General features: G+C 38.5%; 1 protein-coding gene across 6 annotated transcripts in view; it reads left to right on the plus strand.

Moving 5' to 3' along the window:
* Nucleotides 1-23,652, plus strand: part of LOC131073036 (long chain acyl-CoA synthetase 9, chloroplastic) — a 219,449-nt gene that overhangs the window by 119,625 nt on the left and 76,172 nt on the right. For all 6 annotated transcript variants that reach the window (XM_058009393.2, XM_058009390.2, XM_058009389.2 and 3 more), the window contains one exon: nt 18,025-18,142. In XM_058009393.2, coding sequence (XP_057865376.2) covers nt 18,025-18,142 — 118 coding nt within the window. The remainder of the gene's footprint in view (nt 1-18,024; nt 18,143-23,652) is intronic.

A 23,652-nucleotide genomic window follows, 5' to 3' on the forward strand; every position in this document is an offset into this window, starting at 1 on the left:
GGACTCTGATGACTCTAATGACTATGAATGGGGTCCTGAGGAGAATGGAAAGAAAAGGATGGAACTTAATGATGAGGGGGTATTGGAATTGGAAGATTGCTCGGAGGATGAGGTAGGTTCTATCAATGGGCTGTTTCATTGGCAAATGGAGGACTATGAGGTCTTCCACCCGGATTGCAATATGCTACAAATTAGTGAAATTGAAGAGGTTGGTGAAGGTACCAAAAGTACGAGCTTTCCGCCAGAGTACAAAGAGTACGAGGGGGTGGCGAAGGTGGATGATACCCCAACCCATCAGTTCGAGAGAGATACGACCATCAAGTACGAAGAGCCAAATATAAAAAAAGTAAACCTGGGGGATGAGGATAACTCGAAGGTGATCTTGGTAGGGGAGGATTGGAACCTCGTAATGAAGGTGGCAGCATTCAAGATATTTCTTGAGTACAAAGACACCTTTGCGAGGACGTATAAAGATTTAAAAGCTACCTCTAAAACTCTGCGTACATAGAATCCCTCTTGTATTGGGTGACAACCCATACAGAAGAGGCCCTAGAAAATGAACAAGAACTGTGTCACTAAGGTGAATGAGGAGATCGAGAAAATGTTAGAAGCAGGCATTATCTTCAAGGTGGAAACAAGCGAATGGGTGTCACCAATTGTTATTTCCCTGAAGGAGGCAAACTAGATCCGGACCTATGTAGACTTCAAGTGTCTAAATGCAGTTACAATCAAAGACCCTTTCCCAATACCGTTCATCGGTAACATCCTAGAAGAGGTGGTGGGCCATCAAATGTATTCGTTCTTGGGCGGGTATTCGGGCTATAACCAAATGAGTACTGTGGAGGAAGATAAATTGAAGAACACGTTCGTGGTAGAGGATGGGGTGTACGCATACAATAGAATGCCATTCGACCTGTGTAATGCCCCAGCCACCTTCCAATGGATTATATTGCATATTTTTGACAGAATGTCGGTGGGGAATTTTAAGGCCTTCTTGGACGACTGGTCCATCTAGAGTTCACAAGGAACCCACCTCAGGACACTCAAAGAATGTATGGGGTGAACCCACAATAGTGGGTTACACTTTTTTGCCAACTTTGACACTGCAATATTCATTTTTAGAAAAAACTTTAGATTGAGACACCTATTACTTCTAAACCGTAAAGAATTTCTAGATGATGTGAACTAGTGATTTGTGTCATTATATGTAGATTCTAAAAATATTTTTTTGATACTTTTTGGAATCAATTTGCTTTCATTTTTCTATCTCCCTCGAAAACTAGTTTTTTTCAAAAAACAACATTTTTAAAGAGTGATACTCACTCTGTATAGCATAACGTTTTTTCTATAATAGATATGAACGTGATTCTTTCGAATTTGGTTTTTTAACGTCCATATCTAGTGTTTGCAATTGGTTTTGCAACATTATCTTCAATGTTTCATATTTTATTAAGATTTGAAGTCGAGTTAATTGTAATTTTGACATATGTCCATTTGATATTACATATCTTGTATATGTAACGAAAATCAATTTTATTTTTTTTGTTGGAAAGAGGACTTCAATACCTAGTGCGTAAATATTTTTCGGAATTTTTTGGGTGACTTCTACTATTTTTCCATAAGCATTGAACAAAGAAGTTCATGTTCGGTGAAAACCCTACATTCATAAGAAATAAAATAAAAATATATTAAAAATTATACTATTTGGAAAGCTCATAATAAGGGCTAAATACTTAAAAAAAAAAAAACTTCTAAATGAATTCATTTGACCCCCCCAAAAGCTAATGTAAAATTGGTTTTTTATCAGCATTTGATAGATGCAAAGGAGACTCCATTGCAAGTATGATTTAGAAGTAGAGAGGTTCTATCCAATAAATTTTGATCTAAGAGCCTTTGATTTGGCTTTCAAACGGGCTTTTGAAACTCTCTTCAATTAATTACTTCAAATGGGACCTCTTAAAGCTTAAATCATTATATTTTCTAAAAAATGTATGATTTCAGCAAAAAACTGGATGTATGAAAATTTGGGAACAACATTGTGAGTTCACCCTATGTAGAGGTGCCGAAGGGCACGGTTGGCCCTGAATCTGAAAATTTTTTGGTTTATGGTACCCCAAGGAAAGCTAGTTGGCCACATTGTGTGTAAGGAAGGGTTGAAGATAGATCCCGACAAAGTAGGGGTCATATTACAATGGAGAGTCCCGAGGACGTGACTGGAGTGAAATCCTTCCTTGGACATGTGGGCTACTACTGGAGATTTATTAAGAACTTTGCACAAATCTCCTATCCTCAATAATTTGACACGGAAGGGAGATTCGTTCGTGTGGGGAGCTGAACAAGAAGAGGCCTTTAGAGAACTCAAGTCCCGATTGGTAAGCACACCTATCCTTGCATACCTCGACTGGGACAAGGAGTTACATGTATGTGTAGATTCTTCCAATTATGCCATTGGTGCCACATTGGCACAAGTGGGCGTACAAGGGTTAGATCACCCAATCTTCTTCGCTAGCCGGCTACTCTCCAAGGTAGAGCAGAACTATAGTAGGAACGAGAGGGAGGCACTTGGCATGGTATACGCCGTACATAAGTTCCGACATTAGTTGCTACTGCCACCCTTCACATTCTCTGTGGACCACTAGGCGTTGATGTACTTAGTGAATAAACCAATTATCCAAGGAAGGGTGAGTAGGTGGCTACTCTTTCTGCAGGAGTTCACCTTCACCATCATAGTAGGGCTTGGAAAGTGTCATGTGATTGCAAACCGACTGTCAAGGATTAGGTCTGGGGAGCCCCCGAAGGGGGTGAATGAAGATTTTCCTGATGCCCACCTGTTCCAGATCTTGGCATTATTGCCATGGTATGATAGCATAGGCGAGTATTTGTCCACCTCTACATTTCCAAGGGCTATGCCACCAAATGAATGACGAAAGTTGGCCTTGAAGAGTAAGACATTCTAGCTCATCAACAGACTTTTGTACAAGATGGGGCCGGATCAAGTCCTATGGCAGTGTGTAATGCAAGAAGAGATCCAAGGAGTGTTGAGAGAAGCACTTGAAGGATTGGCTAGAGGACATATGGGACCTGATGTTGCTGCACGAAAAGTACTACTAGCTGGACTGTGGTGGCCAACCCTACATATTGATGCTTGTGAATGGGTGCTCAGATGTGACACATGCCAAAGGGCAAGTAAACCATTGAAGAGAGATTTTATGCTTCTGTTTCCTTCACAGTCGCAGGAATTGTTCGAGAGTTGGGGTCTTGACTTTGTTGGGCCCTTGAAGGTTAGTAGCATACACGGGTGTAGGTACATTGTAGTGGCAACCGAGTACCTTACGAAATGGGCTGAGGCGAGAGAACTCCCAGATAACACCACCATTAGTACGGCAAGATTTTTGTAGGAGTAGATTGTGACACGATTTGACATTCCTATTCAGATCACCATTGATTGTGGGGTTCACTTTGTGAACCACGTCATCAGGGCTATGATAGTGGAATTCATGCTATTTCACAACCTATCTAGCCCGTACTACCCTCGCGTGAACAACCAGGCGAAATCTCCTAACAAGGTCTTGGTTTCGATCATCTACAAGTCATGTAGGGTAGAGCAAGAAGACTTGGAGGAGTGCCTTTTGGCAGTACTGTGGGCGTACCGTACCACATACAAAGTGATGACGGCGCATACCTCGTTCCAACTCATGTACGACCAGGAAGCGGTAGTACCCGCTGAGTATATCGTAATGAGCCTATGCATTGCAGTGGAGAATTGATTGGGAGATGTTGAAAGCCTTAGTGAACGTCTGTTGAACCTCACAAAGTTGGACGAACGGAGGATGATGGCCCAATGGGCGGCGAAGGTTGCTCAACGGAGGCGGAAGTTTTGGCATGACAAGCACCTCCGACGAATGAATTTCCAGCTAGGATGGTCCTCAAGTATAACGGCTGTAAAGAACTTCGGCAAGGGAAGTTCAAAGTTCGTTGGTTGGGGCCATATAAAATCTGGGAGGTTGGCAACAATGATGCAGTCAAGTTATCCACTCTCGACAACAACCCCATTTGCGATCCTGTGAATGGATCAAAATTAAAAATCTATAGAGACCTGTGAGCATCAATATGTTGGCTTACACTATGAGAGGTGATTGGATAGTTGGAAGGAGCAATGTACTTGAAGAGGATCTAATGATTAAAGGACATCCATATCGGGCCGATGAGGATTGGGCCGACCCTATAACCTTCCTAGAAGAGAGGATGGTGTGGAAGTAGGTGGAGGTGTTGCGGTACCACGGGTGCATAAGCACCTCACGAATGTGTACTACCAGCCTCATGGGTGAGGCTCGGTGGCCATTGGCACCGCATAGCTCCATATGAAGGAACTCGCCAAGCCTACTTGTCTTATGAAATTGATGAAGAAGCTGAAGCACGATGGAAGGCGGAAGAAGCTATGAAAGAGAAAGAACCAGAGGACAATGCGGAGGAGATTGACCTTGAGGAGTATGGTGCAACTCTTGGGCCAGCAACCCTATTAGACAAAATCTTCGACTTGGAGTACGTTGGCACTTGTTGTGAACAGGAGTGTTATAAAACACCGCCAAGGACGTGTTGGTGGAGATTCGCATTAGAAATAAAAGTTCGATCTCAGGAGGACTCTACAAGGGTGAAACAAAAGATGGGGATTGGTAGTGATGAGGAGCCTCACAAAAAGCAAAAGAGAGAGATTGATGAAAGAATGACGGAGAAGCATTTCAGAAGGAAAGTCAGGAGGAAAAGAGCAAAGAAATTGAAAAAAGAAATTGATCTAGTGAAGACATGAATGCAACCACGCGCGCCAAGGGAAAGCAGGGCAAGAAAATCTAAAGTCAGAAATAATTATCAAAAAATGATGAAGTTACGGAAAATTCAATTTAAACACCCTGGCATACGAAAATATTGGAGGACATGTTTTCTGGAAAAGATTTTAGAATTAGAAAAAATGAGAGTGGTAAATATTAAAAGGAGAGGGTTAGACTTTATAAAAAAATTAAAACAAATGAAAGAAATGATAAAGTTGAGAGGAAAATTAAGTAAAATAAACCGTAAAGCATTTTATAAAAAAATGATGAATTATGTACTCCTAATCCTAACCCTGAAAACTAGAATGGGTTATAAAAATCTCCCAATCAATCATTTTGGCATTACAAGATAGTCAGCAACAGAGAGCCGAAAGAAAGAATTCCTAGGAAAACTACAGGAGAAAGGTTGGAGTCCGTATAGACAAGGAAGGGCCGTATGCAGGGAAGCGACAAGGAAGAATGGAAGTCCGTATGGTGTATGAAGCACATTGTTCGACAGGATTATACTGTATGACATAGGTCGTACATCGTACGAACAAAAGATCTTAGGAACGAAATTGTACGGAAGGGGGGTTGTATAGACATCACTGTATGGGCAAAATATTTCAAGAACGACACCGTACGAACAAGTTGTAGAGACATCACCATACAAACAAGAAGTTCCAGGAACATCACTGTATGGACAAGCATTGGCACAAAGGGGATTTTATGGTAGGAAGGAGGCCGTACTTGCAAAAAGAAGTCTTCCACACATCGTACGGATTGCAGAGGATAACGAGCATGATGAAAGTAAGCCGTACATTGCAGAGGTTGACAGGCATCCGTACGTGAAAGGGTTGATTGGCAAAAGACGTCCGTACGTGGAAATTTCGTACAATAGAGGAAGAAGAAATCCGTACGACAAATTAGAGGAGAGTTCAAGCAGACTGTATGGTAGGAGTAGAGATCATATGGGAGGAGCAAACTGTACAGTAGGGACAATCAGGTCGTACGTATAGACACAGTCGTGTGGTGAAGAGACAAGTCCATACGAGGTGCAAGCACAACCGTATGGTGAAGAAGAGATCATATGATGTGCAAGGAGATACTGGTATGGTGAAAAATTCAATATGGTGAAGACAAGTGTGGGCAATCTGAGTCAGACCAAGAAAGGTGACCGTTATAATAAGGGTCAGCAACCAACTGATAAAAGCCAAAAAATCTCTCCAAGTTGCATTTCCAGCATGGCAAGTAGTAGTAAAAATAAGAAAGTGCGGCCACACACCTAGAAGGATGAGTAGGTGATAATGGATAGTTTAACTTTTGAGATTATCAATGACATTGAATGTCGCACCTGGTGGTAGAGGTCCTTCATAATCACCCATTGAAGGCTTCATTGTGTGCGACGCAAGTGGACAAGGCAATCCAAATGCTTGTGTTCAATTTACGAGAGTTTAAGGCTGTCCTAAGGACATTGGTTGTAGGGTATGACTGACACTCCAATCGATCGGTGATTGAATTTCAAGGGAATCCAATTTCAGTTTATTATGGGCCTGGAGAATTTACCAAAGTATTTGGCATTCCGTCGAAGGGGATGAAAGTGGCCAAACCCTCCACCATGATGGAGGAGAAACAGAGGTTGCTGCAATTGCTATGTAGGAGTGACTTGACGGATGAGCAGTGGAAGGTGTTGTGGAGTAGCACAAATAGCCGAGGGGTGAAAAAAAGTTATATCGCCATAGCCGAATGGAGGTATATCTTGGACTTGATCAAAAGTCAGCTCATGGGAGCCAGCAGAGCTTCAAACATTGCCGTGTGGATGATTCGGCTAATGAAGGACATTATGATAGGCGTGGTATATGATTGGGCATCTATGTTCTCAGAGAGGATCAAGGAATTCTTGGCTCTCGAGCACAAGACCTTTTATATGGGACATCATGCTATTGGACTCTTTCTGGAGGCCCTATGGACATAGGTACCGTCTGATGAGTGTGGAAGATTCCAACCATTGAGTCATGTGGAGCCTAACAAACCCCCGACGTTCTACTGGATGAACTTGGACACACTCTTAGATGGCCACTCTTAGAGCCTGAAGAAGAGACAACTATACATGTAGGACCTGGAGCCGAGTGTTGATGAGGAGGGTGCCGAAGATGAGGGAAGTGTAGGTGAAGAAGAGGATGTAGAAGTTGGATTTGACGACAATGAGAGTGAAGACACTTCTTTTTGGGTGGCCGTGCATGGAGATGTGAGGGAGAGCCAACTTGGGAGTGAGGATGGAGAGTTGGAGGCCACCCCTGTAGCCATCGCATGGTAAAAGTGGCCTATCTGTACTAGTACCTTACCAGTAGAGAAAGTGATGGTTGCCACTATACCAACAGTCACCACTGTACCAGTCGCTATAGTGGCCGTTGTACCTGCAACAACTGCACCTATTGCCACTATACCTGTCGCATCCACACCTACTGCCATTCTACCCACCGTTGCTGAAACAGTATGTTGTCGAGTTGTTGCACATGAGGAGAACACCGTACCTTCAACTAGACCAACCAGAGAGGTTGATGCTTCATTGGATGGATGGTTGGAGAAATTTGTCGTAGCACCTCCACCTCCATCACCGCGTATAGTTGAGGGTACGTACACTGAGGAGAAATTACAGTTGGAGGGAGAACATGAGGAATTGGTAGTAGAATCACATCCAGAGCATGAAAGAAGAAATTGACAAGGGGAGGACAGCCATTGATATTGAGGAAGAGAGCATACAGTTGGGGAAGATTGGGGTGATAGCAGAGGTCTCTGGCAAGAAGGAGGACAATCAAGGAGAGAACTACATTTAGGTTTCAAAACTCGACCCTCAGGATGCACTTGGATCCATCCAGAGGTTCTTGACAGAGTTGGACGACCTCACTATGGTCACTCGTGGGATTGCTGAGTTGGCCAAACAGGTGGACGTGAGTTTGGTACGTGAGGCTGAGAGACTCCTCACCTTCATGAGGAGTGGTTGCGAGGAGGAGTTCGCCCAACATTTTACACACCAAGGTTGGCCAACTAAGGAGATGGAGGAGATGCTTACATCCTTGCGACAGGTGCATATCAAGGAGGGTCTAGGTGGACTTTTGTCTAGCTTACAGGGCATGGAGAACTCCTTTAGGGAGATATTCTACCAAATGAAGAAGGCTGAGGTAGGGAGAATAGCTGCAGTAGGGGAGGTTACCGCAATTTAGGAGGAACTAGCACTTCATGTGAAACTCACTGCAAGTGAACAACAACTATGAGCAGCTCTCGAGGGCGAAGTGGAATAGTAGAAAGCATTGGTAGCAGGAGAAAACACTCAAATTGCGGAGATGCAACAACGCCTTGCAACAGTCATGAAATAGTTGGAGTAGAAGGAGGACATTATGGAGGTAGTTTACATGGTGAAAACAACTAGGGAGCGCTAGTTGGTGGCGAAGCAGGATCTGCGACTCCGTACGGAGCAAGTCTAGTGCCTTTGGCAATAGCTTCCGGCTTCCTCGATTACTCCAGGGACACCCTCTCACCCTCCCAATGCTCAGTAGTTTTCAGTAGTTGTATAGCCCCATTTTGTTCTGTCGTTTGGAAGATGTCTTCTTTTTTGGGAGGGCCGATGTAGACGACAATTATGCCATAGTTAGCTGAATAATACTTATTATGCTTTGATTAATAAATGACAATGTAATGGGTTTTAGTTCTCGTAGGGGTAGTTGGTAGTTGTCAGCGGTTGGCCCTCTTAACCAACCACCGAATGATATATATGTTTGGCATTGTATCAGGAATGGGATTTGTTGTGATGTTTTCACACATCGCCACATTGCAAATGGGGACCCCCTACTTTTTAGGTCCTCTTGGTCTTTTAGCTTTGGTTTGTTGGGTTTTTTCGTGGTAGTATTGTCAGTCTCCTCGCTTTGCAAGTGTTTGTTCAAGTCTGCAGCTCGTTTGAGCAAATTTGGTTATGTCTAGAACCTGTTTTGTTTGTTGTAGGGTTTTGACCTTCAGACTTGAATTTGAGGCATTTCCTTTAGGGTTTTGGAAAAAATGAATGTTGCATGGGAATCAAGGCCCTTTAAGGAACCTACTCGTGAAATTTGAGTGAATTTTGAGCAACTTTCTATTTTTAGAAAGTTCCTGTTTTTTAAGGATTTCACTACCTCCCGGATTGGTCTAATTTTGCGAAAAATCAAACTTACTATTTTTAGTGTCTCTACGTCCTGTTTTGCCCTAACTCTGACATTTTGAAACACTTTCTATTTTTGGAAAGTCTATTTGTGGCAGGTTCCTCACAGGCAGATATTGAAGACTGAGCATTCCTGAACACTCCTAAATCCGGAAGGTCAAAAAGCAGGCTAAATGGATCAAAAAATGGCTAAGTATGGACATCCATTCCAGAAGGGGAAAGCATGGAAAAGCTTCTAAGTCTGGCCCATGGAAGTCACTTCAATTCCCAAAATGACTAAGTCATGGAAAGTTCCAAAAATGCCACATTCCTTGACTAAGTGAAACTAGCACCCAAGTCAGGGATAGAGCACCAAAATGACCAAGTCCTGGAAAGTTACAAAAATGCCAAATTCCTTGACCAAGTGAAAATAGTGCCCAAGTTAGGAATAGAGCGCCAAAATCAAGAAGGCATGAAAAATAAGAAAAATGGAGAATTCCTTGACCAAGTGAAAATAGCACCCAAGTGTGGAATAGAGCGCCAAAATCAAGATGTCAAGGACAAGCTTGGAAAGTTGAAATTTCCTCCATGACGAGTATTCCACATCCAAGACAAAAGATGAAAATTTTCCAAGGCAAAGAAGAAATTGGAGGTCAAGGATAGATTGAAAAATAAAATTCCCCTCGAGGAAAAATTTGAAAAATCCTCTTTTAGGCATCAAAATTCGTCTGAATTTCAAAAATTCTTCAGAATCGGCTAAGTGAGAATTTTATGTCTCCTGGACCTTGGAACTCGAATTTGGAAATAATTCCCAAAAATTAGTTGTGAAAAATTGGTCAAAAAGCTCCCCGCAGATAGATGAATTCAAAAAGCACAAAAATTCCTTCCTCAAGGAACAAATTTCCAGAATTTATTCTCCAGTTCCAAAATGTGCCCAAGGTTGGAAGGAAGACGTAAAAATCAAGGTTCAGGAAGAAAGGTTCAAAATTCATAAAAATTCCTTCCTCGGGGAAAATTACGCCCAAGAAGAAGAAATTCCAAGAAAGTGAAAAATTGACTAAATGTTGGAAATTCTTTCACGACGAAATTCTTGGAAAAGGTGAAAAAATTGATTAAGTGTTGGAAATTCCTTCCTTCACGACAAAATTCTTGGAAAAGGTGAAAATTTGGCTAAGTGATGGAAATTCCGTCCTCCATGACAAAATTCTTGGAAAAGGTGAAAATTTGGCACTGTGTTGGAAATTCCTTCCTTCACAACAAAATTCTTGGAAAAGGTGAAAATTTGGCTAAGTGTTGGAAATTCCTTCCTTCACGACAAATTCTTGAAAAAGGTGAAAATTTGGCTAAGTGATGGAAATTCCGTCCTTCACGACAAAATTCTTGGAAAAGGTGAAAATTCGGCTAAGTGTTGGAAATTCCTTCCTTCAGGACAAAATTCCCAAAGAGGTGAAAAATTGATTAAGTGTTGGAAATTCCTTCTTTCAGGATATAATTCCAGGAAAGGTGAAAAATTGACTAAGTGTTGGAAATTCCTTTCTTCAAGACAAAATTCCTTCCTTCAAGATGAAATTCCAAGCAAGGAAGAAATCAGACCCAAGGATGAATTGAAGATAAAATCTCTAAGGCAAGGAAGAAATCAAGTATGAATTGAACAAGAAAATTCCTCTCGGGAAAATTTTTAAAAAATCCATTTTTTGGGCATAAAAAATCATCCGAATTTCAAATTATGATAGATTTGGACTCGATATATAATTTTCTCTCCCCTGGACCTTGGAACCCTAATTTGAAAATCGCTAAAAAATAGGAGATATGCAAAATTAATGGAAAAGCTTCCCCGGAACAAGGAAAATTCCAAACTTCAAGAGAATTCTTCCCAGGTAAAGTTTTCTCTCTCTTGGGGTTTCTCGCCAAGTGGCAGCCAGGTGAACACATGATGAATTAATGGAGCATCTTTTGCATGCAGTTGTCGCAAGTGGAGGTGATGGTGCATTTATGGCATGATGGGGCAGTTTTGCATGGAGGAATCTTTATTGCACAATGGGCGATCTTTTGCATGAGGGTGCATTCATTGCATAGTGGGCATTTTTTGAATGTAATGGTTAATTAATGCTTTATTGGTGCCATTTTTTGCAGGATTGTAATTAATTCATGGTTCCATGGAAATGCATTTCCGCCCCCCTAGGCCCAAGTCCCCCCCGTCCCCAAATTCCGTCCTTGTGTCCCCGTCCCCAATGACCATGGAACACTGAATTAATTGTATATGGGCATTTATTGTTGATTCCCACCTTGTTGCATCATATGTGGGGCATCACTCAAGAAAAACCCTAATTAGGGTTTTGCATGTAGCCAAAGCATGAAGCCTATATATAGGGGTGATCCCCTCATTTGTAAGCAGAGGGAGACTTGCATGAAAGTGTTGCGATAAGTTTTTGAGATAATAACAGTTAAACATTGTTCTTTGATGGTGTCCACTTAAGTTATTTTTTCGAGACTTGCATGGTTTCACCTTCCTCATTTAGAGTAGAATTTTATTTTCTCAGTTGTTAGATAAAGTACTTTTTGCATCTTGCTGTTTGTAAGTTGCAGTGTAAAGTTAGCCTGAACCCCCAAGTTTATGCTAAGTTCGATTGTGAATAGTTGTTTGAATTGCGCCATGTTGGGTATTTGCACTTTCTCAATGTGAAAATCCTTCAACATCCTCAGAAGATTGCACCAGTTATTGCGGAATTGTAGTTAAACTTGGCGAAGCAAAGCTTGGTTTATTTGAAGTTCGTCCACTAGAGCACTATCTATTGATATCACTGTCCTTAGGAGTAGATTTAGATCCTCTAACCCTTTCCCTTTTATTTTCAGTTCATTTCAATTTAAGCAGAAGCATCACAAAATTGCTATATCCGATGATGGAGTTCCAGCCACAGCAAAGAGGTGAAAGAACGATCCAAACGTAAGGCCCCTTGGATTACCAGTATATCATATCAGCCAACTGAGTCATGTCCATTGCGGATAGGAACCTTGTGTTGATGTGGCTAAAATCGTATTGCTACAACTCTTTCCGGCCAACGTAGAATAGAATGTTCTCGCTGAGTATCCTATCCTCTCGTGTAAGGAATCCCTAATGCTGTTTTTAATTGATCAAAGGGGACAACCTCAAGGTTCCAAATGTTAGTTCATGACTGCGGGATAGCTCAATGGTTGATGTGTTTTGCTGGGAGCACAAGGGGCCTTACATTTGCAACAAGTTGGTCTGCATCTGATTCTCGAACTGGGAAATAAAAGCAAAGGAGAAGGGTTTAGGAAACCTAAAATTAACAAGACTGGTTTGTGAGTAGACGGATTCGACATAACCAATCTTTGCTTGGCCAGGATAACTCACCACCTTACAAGAACGATGCAATCTTCAAGGGAGACTTATAAGATTTTCAGACTGTAGGTGCATGCCTAAGCACCCAATTCTGGCACAGCTTAGACGGATACCTACAATTGAACTAAGCACGATTTTAAAGGCTCAGACTAACCATACACAAGGATACACAATCAACATATCCCCAATGGTATGAACCCAAATCCATTAAATACTTGCACACCAGAAAGGATCTATCTAAACCTGCTAAAGGAAACCTTGCAAACAAAAGAAAGCCAAGATAACAAACACCATACTTCAATGTTCACTGTCATTACAACAATTTTTGCACCAGTTCTACTCTATTCCTAACTACTAAATTCCAACCTTCTACAAAAAAAAACTCTAACTTGTTCTAATTGTCTAACCTTTTACAATGACAGGCATCCCGCCTTTTATAGATTTTACAATTCTGACTCAGAGGCCAGGATCGTTTGCTTCCAACAGTCCTGATCTGCCTTCTAGAACTTGGCAGCCTTAACCCATGCCCATTCTATCCTCAGTTAACCCCCCAAACCACTTTCCTCAGCTACCTACAACTGTTTGACATCAATTTGGTCAATCATGTAGCTGGGAAATAACTATCATGTGTTCCTTTGTTGTAAATACATTAGGTAGGGCCCACAGGCAGTTGTTTACATTAAACAAGTTTAGTTTTTAGAAACTGAATTTTTGGAATTAAATCTTGCTGTGTATCCTTTTGAGAATGCATATTTGGTAGCATTCTGAGTGTTCCTTTTCTTTGGTCTTGAGGGTGGACTTCGTCTTTGTGGTCCGTGGTGGTGCGCTTCCCTGTGCTTCATTTTATGCACTCTGCGATGCGTTCTTGCTTCCTGGCATTGCCCGCGATCGTGTCTCCAATTTGCACTTTAGGTTGATGCACTAGCTCTTCTCGATGTTATCCTGCAAACAATGAATTCCACTTTTAATAATCATTTTGAAAAATTAAATAAATTAATTTAACAATCATATCAAATTTTAAGCGATGCCGGGCTTTATCTTGATGAAGATGAAAGATGCTTCAATTTAAAACCTCCACTTGCGAAATTAGGGTTTTAATGCCAGGATGTAAAAGTGCGAGTTTTTGACGTTTCCTTTTCAACATGTGCTAACAAGTTTGGGTTTTTTGATGCTTTGAAAGTTTTAAATTTAAAACACCCCCCCTTTAACCGTTTTCGGTTGTTAGACCCCTTTTGTGAGATTTCGCTTTAGAATTTCGGCCCATTTAGTGGTATTGTGAGATTTTAATACTCCATTTTATACGCCTCCTTGCTTTAGAATGAAATTCGGCCATCTTAGGCAAAATGAGCGAACTTCTTGTTTGGACTTGTGCGATTTTATTTAGACGCCCTTTCATTTTAAACGTGAAATTCAGCCAATTTGTATGTAATGGGCGATTTTGTCTTTTCTAAGTTTATACTCCTAACTCGATTTAAAAAGTTCGGGCATTTACCATGAAATGAAAGATTTCCTTTAGACTTGTTTTAAACGTCTCCTTCCCTTTCTAGCCAAATTCGTGCATTCTAGGAGTTTTGGGCGATTTTGACTATGTTTGATGACTTTTCTTTATTTCGGGCCAATTGGATGTTTTGCAGGATTCCCTCTCTAATTTTGGGTCATTTGGCTGAAATATGTGATTTGTTAAAACGCCCCTTTGATGAATTTCGGGGTTTTGAGGTTTTTTGCACGATTTGTGAAATATTAAAATGCCCTTTGTCTTATGAAATTTGGGCTCTAAAGGGGCTATGAGCGAACATAAGTCCCTTTCTTTCTTGCAAAGTTATAAAAAACGCCGAACTTTAACCTCACCCATTTGCCTTGAGAAGAAATTCGGACACTTTACCAGAAATGCACAATTTTGGTCTTGATTCAGGGTCTTTCTTGTGAATGTTGCGATTTTAGATGACATTTTGCCCTCTTCACTGATGATTTTCGGGCTTATTGGCGACAACGTGCGATTTTGTCTTGAGTTTTAAAACTTCGACCAACTGAGTAGAATGGCGACTTTCGTTTTTACAAGGAAATGCGCGATTTTGGATTTAGAATATTTTCGGCCCTTTTGAAGAAGACGCGTGATTTTGTTTTTTGGCCTGATTTCGTTCTTTTTCTTTTTCCTAACTTGCGATTTTTGTATGAAATCGCGCAACTTAGGGTTTTGTAGGCTGCCTCGGGGTCTTGCTTGCCCTTTCTACTAAAAATGTATTTCAGGCTTTGCAATAAGAATGTGCGACTTTCATTGTTTGCCCTCTCTGCTTACCAAACTCGGACCCTTGGCAAAGAATGCGAGTTCGAGGTTTATCAGGATTCTTTGGGCGTTTTGAAGACTGCGGGAAGTTTGCAATTTATTTGGGTTTCTTCATTTTATTCGGTTTGGCCCGATACCTAATGGTTATGCCCTTTAAAACACCAAAGTCAGTGACCTAGTGCAACAGAAACGACACATGCTCCTCTCTCACATAGAGCAACGGGGGTCCCCTGTCACAGATGGGGTGTGCGTGCATGATGCACAACACCTTGGAGTTGATTGTTTGAACTTATTGCAGTCGTAGCATACAATCGTACTTTGATCAAGAGAGAGTAAAGTGACCGTTGGGCAACGTTATGCTGTGTTAGGCGCTGTCATAAAAAACACGTCAACAGGATTATGTTACTGTTGTACTCATTACATGTTGCAATAAAAGATCTATCATTCTGCCATATTCTATTGTTCATTCTATATGTGTTTCTGTTTATGTTCCTGTTATTGTTCTGTTTACCTTCTATAATAAAACACATACCCTGTAGGGAGTAAACACCTCCACATCATCCCAATTAGAATTAGAGTTCCTGAAGTCTCCGTGTCAAAAGGATGGAATATTCAGTTAGATGAATTTACGGCACTTATGGCTGAGCTAACACATTGTTGTGTAGGGCAAATCCTTTTGTCTGGTACACAATGGTGATATTATTGGACTTCTATTGTTTACAAGTTTGGTGGGTTGTACATAATGGTGGACTGCTGCCATAGCAAATGCCAGGGGTGGCAATCTGTAGTGGTTGCTAAGAGAGCCTCCTTGGTGGCCAGGGTTTGAATTCCAACGTCTAATAAGTTTTTGGAAGACTTTGAGGCCTGAGCATCATCAGCTCATATTAATAATTTCTTTTTTCAAATTCTTGCCAAAATTTCTGGAAACTTTGCAATCATTTCTTACATTTTTTTTCAGCCTGCTTTTGTTAGTTTGGGTACTGCAATTGGCATATCCATGCAGAATAGGAGGTAAAGGTTAATAGAAAAGTCTGTAAAAGGGAACACCAGCAATTGTAAATGCAAATGTTTGCATGTTGTCAACAACCTTCCTGGAGTGTATGGTAGGATTCAGGAACAAGGAAAGAAAGATGGTGAAATATAAGCTTTTAGGCATGCAGAACATTAATGGTCAGCAAATTGCTGCTAGGGCTCTTTCCCTGACAAGGGATAGTCAGACATAAAAATTGATGATAAGGATCCTTGAGTTACCCATTTGATGATCAGAGCCTTGCAAAATCTCCACCTTTGTTTGGAAGGATGTCATGAGGTTAGGGTTGGCTCAACTATTAGGTATTTTTATTTTACTCCCTTGAACTACATTTTTTTGTTCCATGTACTGGAATTCCTCATCTTCCTTCAAGAACCCTTCATGTCACTGAAGTTCTTTCTGCCTTTGAGTTGTACAAATTGACCCATATAAGTGATCCCATTTTGGATAACATTGCCCCTGCTCAACCTTTAGAAATCTCAAATCTATAGGATGGCTTTAATTGTGGGAATATGTAAAGAGAATTCTCAGTATTCCCTTCTTTCCATTACAAACATTTGGTCTGCTGCTCCATCTCTTGGACCCTCATCCCCTTTTCATAGAGGCCTAAAAACCAAGCTGTAGAGTTTCTCCTGCACTTAAATAAAAGGATGAAAAGTTTTAGAAATAATACTTTGGTCACTGGTTTCATTGCACGCACTGAAAGTATTAACTGTACAGGCTAAAAGATTAAGGGAAAAGGTGTTTGGCACTTAACTACAATTTGAAAACTGAATGGCTCATATGGTTAGATAGATTCAACAACAGAAAAAATGTATTGGAACTCTGCAGTAATGCCTACTACAATAGAAGGATTGTGTGAACTACCTCAGCTGCCACTTTTAAAATAGTTAGTGTATGACTAAAACCACGAGTAGACCTTAACCAATGAAAGGATAAAAAGAAGACAGGCTGAAGTGATCCAGAAAAATGCTAAGTGATCAAACTACAAATGCCATGTTGTTGAGCAAAACAACTCTGTTGAAGCCTCCATATGTGGGGGAGAATGGAATCCTTTGCCCAACAGGTCTCTTCCTAGGAATGGTAGCCCTCACAGGAATCCCAAGAATGCCTTTCTGGCCATGAACAACCAAAAATCAGAAATTTCAATGCCAGATTTCAATAAACATTAAATGAAGAGCTAATTTTTAGTTTGGATGGGCCTTAAGTCAATGAATTTCCTGGTTAGAATTGTGCATTGATCTTGAAGGATGATTCTGCAAATATGTGTATAATCATCTTTTGTTGGGCTCTCTTAATGAGAGGAACCAATGGAATATAATACTCAATCCAAATGTTTTTCTTGGATCTAAATGTATGGTTTTAATAGAAGTCTAGGGAAGCCTAAGTATCTATAAGTAACTCAGTTTGGGCCTTTTGAAACTTCTGGTGCTGCAAATGTAAAATATCTTATTATACAGTCTTGCCATGGCATTTGTTTGTAATCTACCCAAATCCTGATGTTATGCAAAAGTTTTTTTTTCCTTTTTTCCTTAAATATAATTTTAGCCTTTTAACAAATAACATGGGTGTCCTGCTTTCTGAGAGATGGCATGGAACATTGGTTCTTCTCTCATTATGCAAATAATGAAAAACAATTTTGAATTCTAGGCACAATCATGAATAAGATGATACAAATGTTAGATAAGAGGTGATGATCGTCTTGGAAAGATTAATCTCACGCTGTTATTATGACTCCTGCAATTAGTTGATAGGCATATGTTTTCCTTATTTATTTCTAAATTCACTTTAGCATATGAAAGAATATTTTCACGTAGATAGATCTACCTATTATTGCTAAAGCTACAAAAGCAATAAGAAAGATAATTCTATGATTTGATTCCTTACGAATTAACCTTATTACTTAACTCATTTCAAATGTTTGAGAACCTGTTCAGGCCTTAAGAGCTTATAGTCTATAGATTGTGCTTATGCCAGTAACCTGTTGTTCAAATACTGAACAATTAAAACCCTCCCATTCTATTGATCTAGGAAATGATTGATCTTTTGCTTTGCTATTCATGGAAGCAATACTTAAGCCTTCCAATCCATTGAACTTCATGATATTGTTATGAACATTGTTTGTACGTAGTTTTCTTTCATAGCATTACCAGAACCAATGTTCTAGTTTATACTGTAATCTGTATGAGCTTTGTGCTACATAGGCTTCTGAGCATTTGAGCATTTCCTTTGCATTTTGATTTGGCACATGATGGATTTTTGTGAATATTGCATTTTATATTCTTATACTAGTAATCAGTAACCATTGTAAAATTTAACATCCAAAGCAATGGATTGCTTGAAGGAACTTATATTAATTCATGTTTTCTCTAGGGCACCAATTATGCAAGGATATGGTCTGACAGAGACATGTGCAGGAGCAACATTTACTGAGTGGGATGATTCAACTGTTGGACGTGTTGGTCCTCCACTTCCTAGTTGTTATGTGAAGGTAAAATGTTTTGGTTCGTTCTTTGGCATGTGATTTAATAGAAAAGGAACTGGTACCCTTAGTCCATGCTAGAATTCCCCAAAATATGATCTAATCAAGAGCATTTTAGGCATTAAGAGACCCCAAGTTCACTATGAAGTTTTGAAAAAGATTTTTTTGACAGTTGCACACAGCTAAATTTCAGCAATGGAGTCATCTCCAAATAAATAGACAAATAGAAAGAGAGCCAACCACATATTGAAGACATGCAGAAATTTCATGTCCCAACACAACAAACTTTATGTGCATAAACTTTGATCGAGTTAGAATTTATTTATATCAGTCACATTCATTTGGTACTAGGCATGAGCTCTTTTAAGACGATGTATGCATTTAAATCCCTCCATCCAATGACATTGAGCCTTGCTGATTTCAAATAGAAAAACAAAGTATCACATCCAGTGTTGCAAGACATGAAGAGATAACTAAGTGTAAGTAAGCATACAAAAGAGAACAAGCAAGATGAAGTCCTTGCTTGTTACATGAATTTTTTTAGTTAATTTAAATCTTAATAAAAGCTTTGTCATGATCACATCCTTGATGTTTGTCCTTGTCTTGAGAAAGGTCATTTTTCTCAAGGTTATATTGATATGTTTTTCAAATTATGTATGAAAGTAAAGTCTAAGGATTGTGATCCAAGGAATGTCTTTGTCTATGTGATAAGTCTGTCCAAGTAAATTTGAAATGACTAAGTACATAAAGTGTGGCATGAATCCTTAAGGAGTGTGCTTGGTGGAAGCTATCCATCACAGGGATCTATGAAAAGAGTGCCCAAGAAATGAAAGATGGAAGATGAAAATGTTTCAAGGGCAAAAAATAACACAAAGGAGTAAAGTGCACCTTTCTATTTTCATGCCAATGTTTCAAGTGGTAGGAGTGTCTTTAGAGTTTGCTTGACAGATTGGTGGCAAGTTTAAGTGACAAGCTGGAGTGAAACACATGCTTGGAAGGATATTGTGTGGGAATTTGGAGGACAAAAACTCTCTTGGTTTCTATTTGGGATTATAGGACAAAAACTCTCTTGTCAGAGTGAGGTGATTCCATTCAAGGATCACATTTGTGCTAGAAGTTCACAATTTAGTTTTAGTTTGCTACAGTGCTTGGTCATTGTGATAAGTATTTATTTCAATATTTATGATAAATAATGTTTTGGGTTTTGCTGAATGATATTTGTAAGAGTTTGTTGTTGCTATCACAAGGTGTGTTTTCTGTTCACATCAATGTTTCTAATAGCCATATTGCTGTCATTTCAATTAGAACATTTGGAAATATAAGGGTTTCATCCTTTGTTGCTGTTACAAAAGTTTATTCATTGTTTACAACTGCTGTTATGATTATATCAGCCTTTATTGTTGAGATCTACTATAGTCTATCATAGTTGATTATGTTTGGCATATGAGGGTTTTCATGTTCATATCAGCATTATTTATGTTGGATCTGCTGCAATATACGTGATATTTTGGTAAATGAGAGATTCCTAAATTTATAGCTGCTATTAATACTGCTGATCAGCATTTAATCATTGGAGTTTGGCATCTACTTTTTATATTCGATATTTATTTCATTTTGCACAAATCAGAAGATTGCATATTTCCTAAGATTTACAATTATGGACATTACATATTACCAAGGATTAAGTGGGAAAGCACCATGAAGAGTATGCTTTCAAGGCTCCAACCATGTTTAAGTGACAATGAATACTAAAGCACTCACCTATCTTGTTTATGATAAAGTTTCAAGTGGTGAAAGCAGGATTGGAGTGTCATCATGTGATAATGCCCAATTTTAAGTGGTTAGCAATTATAAGGAGTGCTTTTCAATTGGTTATGCCACCCCAAAAGCATACCCATTCCAATTTTAAGTAACAATGATGTCTAAGAAACACACCTAGCCCTTTCTTATTCATTAAGAGCATAAACACAAAATTAAACAGGTTTTGGAGGTGCACTGTGTTGTGTTGCAAACACACACGCCCCATTGCAAATGGGGACCTCTCTTTTTTTTGCTTGTTAGATTGGTTATTTTGCTTAGTTTTAGTTAGCTTGGCAGTAGTTTTTATCTCCTAGCCCTTAGGAAAGTTGCAATGTCTTGATCAATCTGGGAGAAAACGTTGATCCATCCCTTGAAATAGGTAAAAATGCAAGGTTTGTCCTTAGAAATGTATATCTTAGTCAGGAATCCAAGTTTAAAATCCATGAAAGAATGACCTTCAAGATGAGGAGTTTAATCCTAAGGAAACTTCGCTTGACAAATCAAGAAGAATATTGTTAAAGAAAAATTGTCGAGTTGTCAAGGAAAGTTGAGATGATAAAATTAAAGATCGAGACAAGGAGAATTCCTTGTCAAGGTGGGATTTCTGACCTTGATAGGAAAGGAAAATGAGTTGAATTTGAATCCTTTGCACAAAATGAGGAAAATATGATAAATGTGGACTAGAAAAGGAAAATTTATGAAAGATTCCACGACTTTAGATGAGGATCACTAAAAATTGCAAGGTTAAAATAAGGATTTTATTTGTGAGAATAAAGTGAATATTGGGAATTAAGAATGTATTAAAATCATGAAAAATGAAAGGAAAATCATGGAGAAATCATAAAAAGTGAAGAAAAATGAAGGAAAAAAGATGAAAAAATGGAAAATCCTTGTCAAATGCTCAATTTACCCTTGGAATTTTATTGAAAATCTATGTTAAGGGGATAAATCCACATTCATGATGGATCCTTGACAACTCCTAAATTTCCTTGGACAAAAAATGAAAATCCATGTCAAGAGCAAGTTTTTCTTGGAATTTTATGCAAATTCCATGGACTCACAAAATCCACGAAATTTCTAATGCATTTGGAATTTTCCATGAATGGCTAAAATCCATGAAATTCTTAAGCAGGGAAGAAATTTGCTTAGGAATGCATGAACAAGTTAAGCTTGGAAGTGAGTGCTCCACTTTATATTTATAGCCCTTCAAACAAGCTGAAATTAAGTGATTAAGAGGAGGTTGACGTGATTTAAAAAATGAAATTAAATGTAGGAGGTGGTCGTTATAACCAACTCTACTTAGGGTTTCATTGAATTATCTTGGCCGTTGATTTAGAATCAATCTGGGCCCTTCATTTTGTAATTCGAAGTCTATATAAGGCTTGGGCTTCTCATCTGTAAAGGTTAATAGGGGAATAGTTAGAAGTCAGTAGAAGTAGTAGGAGGAGGAGATTAGAAATTGTTGCCAAGGCTATGTCAAAATTGATACATAATTTTCATTGAAGATATGGTGGATCTTTGTGTGAAGTTTCAACATTTTGCATGGTTTCTACTTCTCAAGTTTTAGTTAAAGTTCATTGATTGTAATGGAGAAATGTGGAGATATGTGATGAATTCCTTGGTTAATACCTAAGTCACAACATTCGCTGAATTTCAGCCATGAGGTTTGAAATTCGGTGAACATCAAAACATGGAAAAAAAATCGCTAAAATTTGCCTAAAATTCGTACAAGTTAAGGTTTTTTTTCCTATAAAAATATATTTAATATAAAGCCCTTATTTTTGCCTTTTTTTTATGTCGGAGGAGAAGAGTCGCTCAAATGTAGCCATGAAGCAATGCATTCGTAATAATTTCTAGTGGCTGGTAGCGAGGCTGTTCATTGTCCACGAACGACTATAGTTGCAAGTCCAACTGATTCGAGAAGGAACAACACACAAATTGTCGACTCCAAGGATGGAGAAAATGAACGTTGGTGCTCTTTAATAGGTTTTAATTTTTAGGTTTACTTTATTTTAAATTTTTCTTTTTTAAAATAAAATTTATATCTATATATTTTATGTTTTAAACTGTCCATTATTTAATTTTTTTTACTCAATATTTTAAAATATTTAAATTAGATTTTTAATCATAATATGTTTAGTAGTTAACATTTAAAACTAAATATATTTGTTATTTAATATATTCATTATTTATATATTGATAATAATAAAATTATATTTTTAAATATATTATATTATAATATTTAAAAAATTATTATAATGTATTCAAATTTCTTATAATATTGTTTTATTTTTATGAATTTATTACTTGTATTTTTAAAAAACAAATTTATAAAGGTGAATTTAATCACGATTTTTTTTCTGAACTTTTTCCTCTTGTCGAACTTTATTCGAATTTTATTGTTGCCAAACTTGAATTCGAACTCATACCTTGTGACATAGGTTCATGCCATTTGTAGTTTGTTGATTGCAAATTTCAGTGTATGGCTAGTTTGAACCTCATTTTGGCAATAGTTTGATTGTGGATGTTCATTTGGATTGCGCTAGCATTGGGTATTGGTTGGATGTTTGCAATATGAAAATATTTCACTATCTTAGAAGCTTGCACTCTTTCTATGACGTTGTGAGCTATATGAAGTTAAGTAGAAAGTAGTTCCATAAGAAATTTGTCTATCCAAGCACTATCTATTATCATCATTGTCCTTAGGTTTAACTTAGATTGTTGTCCTCATTTTTGTTTCCAAAAATGAAGGACCACTACATGAAATTTTTGTGAAAAAATGAAAAATTTTACTCTATGGTACACTTCCCGAGGCAGAATTCTGACTAATCCTTAGACTGGCTTAATCCTCAGTCCATCCTTGAACTGCGTTTCGAATTTCGTCAAATTCTGGGTTCGTTTGCTATGTCTTTCCTTCAATTTCGGGTTTTAAAAACCCGACTGCAATTGGAGAATTGTCTTCAAATTGCAAGTTTTAATGATATTAATTGTTTTGGTTGTTGTAGGGGAATTTTTAGCTTATTACATGTGCACTTTTATTAAAAGATGTTACTTGCAATTTGTTTTAAATTTCCCTTTCTTGTTTTTGTCTTTTTTATTGTTTTTAGTCTTGTTTAGTTAAAATAGGGATTTTTTGGCTCAATTACAAGTAAACTTGCAGTTTGGTCTAAAAACCCCTACTTTGGTTTTTACATGTAATAGGGATTTTAAATCCCCATTACATATGTGTGAGTATTTCTAAACTTGTTGTAGGGATTTTATTTCCCTTTTACAAGTAATTAAAACTTGTATTCCTCTCTAAAAAACCTGATTTTGCCTTGCAAGTGCATTTTTGACAATTTTAAACTTGTCATTTGTCTAAAAAATCCCGATTTTGGCTTGGTAAGTGAAAAAGTGAATTTTAAACTTGCTATTTGTCTTAAAAATCCTGATTTTACATTGTAAGTGGAAAAAGTGAAATTGAAACTTGTTTTTCTCTTCCAAAAACCCGATTTTCATTCCCTTATGCAAAATCGAACTTGTCTTTTATTCCAACAAACCCGAAATGCAAGGAAAAACGGTTTTTGACCATTTCAAGGCAATTTTTGTGGAGAAATTGTTGGAGGAGGAAGGTGTTTTGGCTTGCATCCTATTTTCATGCATTCTTGGACACCTTTCATGCCATAAGGAGGTTGCATTGACTGGTTTTTCGCCCTAGTTCAGCAATCACGTTTTTCTTT

The sequence above is a fragment of the Cryptomeria japonica genome, chromosome 6, assembly GCF_030272615.1.
Source record: "Cryptomeria japonica chromosome 6, Sugi_1.0, whole genome shotgun sequence".
NCBI lineage: Eukaryota > Viridiplantae > Streptophyta > Pinopsida > Cupressales > Cupressaceae > Cryptomeria > Cryptomeria japonica.